General features: G+C 42.0%; 1 protein-coding gene across 2 annotated transcripts in view; it reads left to right on the plus strand.

The window, feature by feature from the left end:
• LOC117408496 (E3 ubiquitin-protein transferase MAEA-like) overlaps window positions 1-6,539 on the plus strand; it is a 36,517-nt gene extending 29,978 nt beyond the window's left edge. For both annotated transcript variants that reach the window (XM_034013509.3, XM_034013510.3), the window contains exons 6-9: window positions 2,834-2,942; window positions 4,025-4,158; window positions 4,934-5,129; window positions 5,764-6,539. In XM_034013509.3, coding sequence (XP_033869400.1) covers window positions 2,834-2,942; window positions 4,025-4,158; window positions 4,934-5,129; window positions 5,764-5,859 — 535 coding nt within the window. In that variant the 3' untranslated portion in view covers window positions 5,860-6,539. The remainder of the gene's footprint in view (window positions 1-2,833; window positions 2,943-4,024; window positions 4,159-4,933; window positions 5,130-5,763) is intronic.
• The last annotated feature ends 2,380 nt before the right edge of the window (window positions 6,540-8,919 follow it).

An 8,919-nucleotide genomic window follows, 5' to 3' on the forward strand; every position in this document is an offset into this window, starting at 1 on the left:
TGGTTAATACCTACAACACCTCTTTGACTGGTATCTTAGATACTATAGTGCCTTGGAGTGTCTTTAAAAAAAAAAAAAAATTAACGTGATTTAATGATATAACTTATAAACTGAAGTATGAGGGTTGTAAATTAGAATGGAGATGGAGGGAATCTAAATTGTTAATTACATCGCATGGAAGGGCCATCTGGTTAATTATAGCAAGGCTCTGGCGTTGGTTAGATCATCGTATTATTCAAATTTAATTTAAACAAATAAAAATCATAGATTTATTTTTGCTACCCTAGACAAAATAATTACCCCCCCCCCACAATAGTCCCACCCTTGGCATTGGCTCCTCTTAGCTGCAATGACTTTTTTAAAACTTAAAAATAAATAAAAAAAAATCCTGGACATCAGAAATCGGATTACACAGACACCTTCTATTAAGGAGGACTCTAGTTTCATTCTGGATGCTGCACATAGCATGGAGACAGCCCTTGTCAGAGTTGTACATGATCTAGTGATAAGCTCTGACTAGGGTTTCCATCAGTTTTAATTCTCTTCGATCTAAGTGCTGCCTTTTGATACAGTAGACCGCTGCATGTTATTGAATCGTCTTGAAAACACAGTGGGACACAGTGGCCTTGTCCTATCCTGGCTCAAATTTTATCTTTCCGATGGATTTTAGTTCATCTCTATTGGAGAGGTAAAATCTGAAAGGTGTGAAGTTGTCTGCAGTGTTCCACAGGGCTCTATTCTAGGTCGTTTTGTTATTTTCATTACATATGCTGCCGTTCGGTGATATTATCCGCACACACAGCGTGAACTTCCATTTCTATGCAGATGATACTCACCTATATTGGTCCCTAAAGCCAGGAAATACCTCTGCTGGGGAGTTACTTGCTGCTAGTCTTGCAAACATTAAGTGTTGGATGTCTCAGAAGTATTTAATGCTAAATTCAGATAAAACAGAGGTTATGCTAGTGGGCTCTCAGAACCAGCTAAAGCATGTGGGATTACATGAGCTTGACCGTAGTAATCTCTCATTAAATCTTAAACTAGAAATGAACCATTTGGGGGTCATCTTTGATTCTGATCTATCATTTGAGACTTGTATTAAGGAAGTTACAAAAGTATCTTTTTTACCATTTGAGAAATATAGCCAAACTTAGACCAATTATTTCTGTATCTGATTACGAGAGTCTAATTGATTACTGTATTGCACCTCTCTCTGGTATCCCAAAAGGTGCAGTGTCTCGCTCACAGCTCATTCAGAATACTGCCTCTAGAATTCTGACTAAAACCAGGAAAAGTGAACATATTACCCCCGTTTTAGCCTTACACTGGCTCCCTGTGCAGTATAGAATAGATTTAAGATTTTGCTGTTCACCTATAAAGCCCTAAATGGATTAACACCTAGTTATTTGCAGGAGTTACTGACCCTGTATCATCCAAATTGCACTGTTAGATCACAGGATGCAGTGCTACTTGTTATTCCTAGGGTCAACAAAATTAACATGGAAAGAAGGGCTTTTTCATTCAGAGCCCCTACATTTATAGAATGTCCTTTCTTCTATTGTCAGGGAATCTGGGACTGCTACAGTTAAGTCAACACTGTAAACATACTTTTATAAAAAGTACTTCTTATTTTAGTGGCTTTTAAATTTCTGCTTTTTAACATTTTTTGTATGTACTGTTTTTTAAATATGCTATTTAATATGTAGCAGTTGTGTGTGACATGCCTGGGGACCTTTTATACAAAATGTAAATGTGTTGTGTGTGGTTTTTTTTTGTTTGTTTTTTTTTTTTTCTCCCAATTTGGAATGCCTAATTATTCAACCCGGCTCACCGCTGCAACCCCTCACATCCTCCGAAATGTGTGCCGTCAGCCACCCGCTTTTTTTCGCACTGCAAGCCCGCCGGCAAACCATTGCAGAACTACAGCGTCGGAGAACCACGCAGTTCTGAATTGCACACAGACAGACCTGCAGGCGCCCGACCAGCCACAGGGGTTGCTGGTGCACAGTGAGCCAAGGCTTCCCCAGCCGACCTAAACCCTCCCCGCCCGGGGCAGCGCTTGGCCAATGTGTGCCGCCCCCTGGGAACTCCCGGCCATGGTCGGCAGTGGCATAGCCTGGATTCGAACTGGCCATCTCCAAGTTATAGGGCGCCAATCTGGAGCCCCCGTAAATGCTTTTTTTTGTAATGTACTGTACAGTGCTTTGTGATACTTTTGTATGAAAAGTGTTATATAAATGTAATAAATAAAACAATTGACCTGTTAACATAAAACAGATAAACCTGTCGCGAGTTTGAGTCCAGGCTATTCCTTTGCCGACCGAGAACAGGAGCTTCCAGGGGGCGGCGCTCAATTGGCCGGGCGCCGTCCGGGGGGAGGGAGGGTTAGGTTGGCCAGGGTGTTCTCGGCTCACCGCACATCAGCAACCCCTGTAGTCTGGCCGGGCGCCTGCGGGCTTGCCTGTAAGCTGCCCGAGAGCTGCGTTGTCCTCCGACGCTGTATCTCTTGGGTGGCTGCATGGTGAGTCCGAAGTGTGAAAAAAAGCAGTTGGCTGACGACACACGCTTCTGAGGACAGCGTGTGCATCTTCGCCCTCCCAAGTCAGCGCAGGGGTGGTAGCGGTGAGCTGAACCTAAAAAAAAATAATTGGCTATTCCAAATTGGGAGAAAATAATAAAAATAATTGGCAACGACTACATTTAAAACAAAACAAAAAAAAATTCATTTGGAATCATCCTGTCTGAATCAGAAATGTTGTTCTTCTTTCTTTAAGCTATTTCTGCAGTGTTAAGAAAAGAGGTCGGATATTATAAGTCGTCTTGTATTCCTCAGGCATGCCAGGAAACACTTCAGCCAGGCTGAGGGAGGTCAGCTGGACGAGGTCAGGCAGGTGATGGGAATGCTGGCCTTTCCCTCTGATACTCATATTTCTCCATACAAGGTAACAGTGGGACTTACAGATACTGTATCCCAATTCTTCAAACAAATCACACGATAAGGAAATTGCCATTTGGTTTTAAATGTTATTCTAATTTTGTTTTTGCATAAATTGAATAATTCTGTATAAAGTGATATAGGACCATAACGCAATTTACAAGAGAGTAAACCATTCGAGCCATCAAGGATCCAAATGAATGAGCATCTATCACTGGGGGCTAGGAAACCCAATTCATACCAATTTCAACTAAACCAAAAATAAATAAATACACATTGGGTGGTCTTTATTGTAAATAGGCTTGCCAAGTTTCATTTACATGTACTACAAATCAAAAATATAAGAACAGCTGTTTCAGTCTCACTGTTTTTATTGTAGTGGTAGTTTTAGGGTTCAATGAATCTAAACAGTGGTGGATCTGAATATTGCAACCTAGATCATTTGTATACAAATTAAACCAGTAATTGTGTGCTAGTGAATTTTTTATGATTTTAGGACAGCTCTATTTATACCTTCCACCTATTTAGACAAATCCAATAAACACTGCAGCATACTCAAGTTTGTTGTTTTTAAAATATTTGTAAGTAAGAACACCAAGAGACAGGAATATATATGTCTTGATACTGCTTAGCATACACATAGATAAGTTTGCAAGACCTCAGTGTCTTTCAGAAACAGATGTAATAGAACGGTAACATTTCTTGCTATTTGTGACAGGGTGTCTGTCACTTGCGTGGGTATGCCGCTGAGTGAGTGGAGAGACACGAAGGATTGGTGTGTTTGTCACGCCCCACAGGCGCTCAGGGTTTATTAACACAAAACAGAAAGTAAACACAGAACCATGTACAACACCAGCGATGGTAAAGCACGGGTGCAGAAGTAAAAATACAAAAATAAAACACAGTACCAAAACACTACAAGCAAGCAATGCTGTAAAAACGGCTAGCGCTACTTCCCAGCAAGTCTCAACCGAGCACCCGCTTACAAACAATTTAATTAAACACAATTACAAAAAGCACACAAACACATTTTCATGTGCAGGGGTCCCCTGCCACACTATTTTATATTGATTTCCTTGTCTTTTGCAGGATCTCTTGGACCCAGCTCGCTGGAAGATGCTGATACAACAGTTCAGATACGACAATTATAGATTACATCAGCTTGGCAACAATTCTGTCTTTACCATAACTCTTCAAGCTGGACTCTCGGCTATAAAAACACCGTATCCTTTTCCATCGTGTAGGTGTTCTCATTGCAGGGGGTTGGGGTGACTGTGCACAGTGTGTTAATGGACATCATCTGTACATGTTGCATCATTCTGAACTACCTAGAGTCTAGCTAATGGTACTCTTGCTGTAGAAAGCCGGGAAACGCCAGCAGAGTTGTCAGATATGACTTTGTTTGCAGCAGCATCTGACTCCTAGAACAAAAGGAAAAACTTTTTGTCGACCTGTTTTTTGCATTGAACGCTGTTCCTGTCTTCACAGTTACCACTGTAGAAAAAACATTTTGAGGGCAGCAGTGTGGAGTAGTGGTTAGGGCTCTGGACTCTTGACCAGAGGGTTGTGGGTTCAATCCCAGGTGGGGACACTGCTGCTGTACCCTTGAGCAAGGTACTTTACCTAGATTGCTCCAGTAAAAACCCAACTGTATAAATGGGTAATTGTATGTAAAAATAATGTGATATCTTGTAATAATTGTGGATAAGGGCGTATGCTAAGAAATAAATATTATTATTATTATTATTATTAAGTTAAGTATATCTTATGAGAAAGCCCTAGTACGTTGTCTTACCCATGTCCATAATGAATTTTTGCTTGTCTCTCAAGTTTATCAAATATTGTGAATTACAACCATTACCTTTAACCATTAGTTTAACTTAATTTTGCCTTTCAAAATCACCTTTACTGATTTTAATAACTTCAATACCCCAGTCTGGTGTCTAACTAACTGTCTAAATGCTAATTTGAGAATTGCCTTAAAATACCTGCCCACAGACAATGTTACAAGGAAGATGGGACTTCAAAAAATCCAGACTGCCCAGTCTGCAGCAAGTCTCTGAACAAGCTAGCACAGCCACTGCCTATGGCACATTGTGCCAACTCACGGCTAGTCTGTAAAATCTCTGGAGAGGTTATGAATGAAAATAACCCTCCCATGATGCTTCCAAATGGATATGTATACGGATGCAATGTAAGTATCAATACTTACTAGTTCATTATTAGAACAAATAAATACATATTAATAAATAAATAAAGACAATCCCTTTTGTTGAGCTTAAAAATGTCTGTTTTAGACTGCATTATGACCGAAATGCAGAGATTTGCTTTCTGATGAAGTAGAGCTTGCAGAATACTGTTCTGTAGATCAGTGGTTCTCACACTTTTTGGACCATGCCCCCCTTCCTCTTGTCTGTGGTACTTGACAGTGACCCTCACCTCCCCTCCCCTCTACACACACACACACACACACACACACATACATGTACCAATAAAGACAAAAATCCAACATGCCACTGGTTTCTAAGACTTCCAAAATTGATAATGTTATTATTTTGGTTGAATAGACTTGTAACAGTTAAGTTTTAATCAATTTAAACCTTTTGTTTGTAAAGTAACATCATGAAATTAGGTTTAATTTTACATGGGGTTACATCGGTACAGTTGGAAATCATTTTCCTGGAGTTGTGATGACTTTGATCAGGAAAAGTTGTTTACAGGGATGGAAATGAGACTTGTTGCTTTCTTATCCATAACATGGTGTATATACTGTATATATTTAATTATTGGTTTATATTTAATCTGTTTTTATATTGTTTGTCTTTCAGTCTCTGCTTTCCATTCGCCAAGATGATAAGGTGATCTGCCCAAGAACCAAAGAGGTTTTCAATTTTTCGCAGGCTGAGAAAGTCTACATCATGTAAATGTACAGGCCAGGGGCAATGCTGGAGCTTCATGAAATTATGGCATGCCCGGTCAGGTCTGAAACGCAAAGAAAAAGGAACCCGAGTCTATCTGGAGAGTCGGACCTATGTAACCGTGGCATTGTTTCTTGCGACCAAAGAGCAAACTGCACAAATATCTGGAGCATTTCATGAGTAAGACCAGGAACAAGGAAGAAAAATAAATGAGAAATAACTTAAGATTGTACTTGGGGAAAGTAGCGTTCCTATTTTGTTGTGGGGGTTTATAACATTATAGAATTGATTTTGGAAAATTGATGTTTTAAAAAAAATATATATATTGCATTTAGTGTTGTGTGTAGGGCTCACTATCAAAATCATTAGTGCTGTTTTTTTTTTTTTTTTGTGCTGTTCAAAATGTAAATCCAATAGCAGTTTTACCGTATTGGAGTTAGACAGTCGGAGGGGGAAATCAGAAGACCGAGATGCCAAAAAGGTTAATTACATTTTGGATGATGCATAAACTCGGACTCATAAATCCTGTTTTATTATCCAACGCCCTACATGATTTCAGCAGACCAGCTGCTTCCTGGAAATGTAGAAGATTGTTTTAGTACTTATTTATGCATGTTTATATTGTTAGAATATAGAAAAAGTTGTAAAATTGCTAAAACAGGTTAATAAAAACAAGTTGCTGTTTATTTATTTATTTTTTTAAATTGCATTTTCCCCCTCAATGTCTCAAGGGTAAGCCGAAGGCTGCCTTGTGCGTTACCATTCGGAACCCCAGTAACAAGTAGCTGGGGTGAAAAAATTGAGGGAGAGTTTCACCTCTAAGCCTGTGTTGTAAGGGTCGACTGGGAAGCTGCCACTAACACTCAAGGGTTTTGAGGATCCACGACATTGGTTGTAGACCTAGTGAAGGTATGGGAAATAGCCCACACCAATGCATTGCGTGTGTCTTTGACAGAATGTACCCTGCTGCTTAGTTAGGGCTTGACCATGGGACTTCGCCCCATAGCAGACGAAAGTGTTCGGACTGCCTCCAAACTTTTCATCCTGTCAACATAGTACGCCAGGACCTGATCTGGGCAGAGTGTATAGAGCTGTCGCTTCATGTCAGACTGGAAAGGCGGTGGATGGAAAGCCTCCAATTCGGCAGACTGGTTGACATGGAATGCTGAGATGGTGCGGAGTGTGACCTTTGTCCTGACCTTTTACAATAGATAATGCCTGCATCTCACTCACGCGCTTTGCGGAGGTGATATTAAATTATATAAAAGTCAACTTCGCTGAATGCAGGGGTTCCAATGGATGCTTCATGCCTGATTTTCTCCAGACACAGCGGGAGCAGGGCGAGCGGTGGAAAGGCGTATAAGATGCCTCAGTAACTGGTGCATCAAGGTATCTATTCCCAGTGGTTCTCCAACTCCTATTATAGAAAACCAGAGGGGACAGTGGGTTGATTCCTGGAAGGTAAAGATGGCTATCTCTGCTCTCCCGAACTTCCTGATGAGGCTTACCACCTTGGGATGAAGCCTCCACTCAGCTGCTGGGGACTTCCCTTGAGAGGTCCGCCGCCCAGTTTGTCACTCCAGGCAGATGAACTGCCCGCAGTGAGAGGAGGTTCTTGTGCGCCCAAAGCAAAAGCTCTCGGGCCACACAATGGAGACTGGGCGACCACAGGCCGCCCTGGTGGTTGATGTAGGCCACCACTGTTGTGTTGTCTGTACGTATTAGCACATTTCTCTCGAACCTGGTGTAAAAAATTATTGGCACCAGTTTGTAACTGGTTTACGTACTGGAGGTGGTTGCTTGGGAAACAGGATGCTGGTATAGTTCCCTAGCTGTGCAGCGAACATGCCCCTCGCTGTTAGGGTAGGCAGTGTCCTTGGACAGCAGTGCTAAATTAGGCGCCTGGACCAAGGCAGCAATGGAAACCTCAACCGGCGGAAAATGGGCCAGGCCCAGCTTTTCCACATCATGCACCCTATAAAGGGTGTCCATTGTACGGGAAACAGCAGGAACTGTTGCCGGATGGTCCCAGGAAGACTGGATTTCATATAGTACTTTACCTAGATTGCTCCAGTAAAAACCCAACTGTATAACTGGGTAATTGTATGTAAAAATAATGTGTAAAAAATAATGTAATTGGATGAGGGTGTCTGCTAAGAAATAAATAATAATAATAATAATAATAATAATAATAGTATGCGCTATGCTGACAGGGAGAGCTTTACCACTGGGGACGTGCCGTCTGACTCCACGTCCTCAGATGGGAAAGCCTGCTCGGAGGCAGCGATGAACAGTATGTCCTCCTGAGGCCAATCTGTGCTCACAGCCCCTTGGGGCCCCAAGGGGGGCAGGTGGCGACAAGCGTTCCTGCAGCAATTCAGCAAGAACGGTTCCCAGGTGGGAAACAGCTGCCCAGTTCCCTTTCAAGGACGAAATGTAACCATTGCCGAATTGGTATTTACCTCCTAAAGACCCGAAACCTGAATAAGATATAACAAAGCTGCTCAGCCAAGCCTGTGACACAGTCATGCCCGCCCCCAATGGTATAAAGGACTGCGCGCACAGATCTCCGACATTTTTCCTTTCAGGAGAGCCTATTCAGATAAGTACTTGTTTAGCATTTATTGTGTTTTTACACAAATTATATGTGATATAAAATAATTGCTGTATTAGTTTAACTAATTACGCATATTTGTGCACTACTCTTTGTTATGTCCCGCTGCGGCCTTGTGCCCCGCATGAAGCCAGTGGCTTGGGTCGCTCCTTCCCAGGGATCAAGCAATGTAAGTCGGCTGACTTCGTGCTCTCCCCCCTGGCTGCAATAGCTCCGGCTGGGCTTATTTTATTCTTGTTTTGGCTTCGGATGATGCTTTTCCTGCCTGGGGCCAGAGCACACAAAGAAGGCATTGGTGAACTGCAGTTTCTGCGAGTTTTGTGCACATTCCTCCAAGTGCACGCTGGAGAAACATCTCTCCCACAGCTCTACAGAGTGCTCTGCATCCCTCACTCTTGCTCAGCGCTCTTCCCCATCACTCTGTGTTAGATAGGTGACTGCATCCTCCCCCG

Source organism: Acipenser ruthenus, chromosome 2, assembly GCF_902713425.1.
Source record: "Acipenser ruthenus chromosome 2, fAciRut3.2 maternal haplotype, whole genome shotgun sequence".
NCBI classification, from domain to species: domain Eukaryota; kingdom Metazoa; phylum Chordata; class Actinopteri; order Acipenseriformes; family Acipenseridae; genus Acipenser; species Acipenser ruthenus.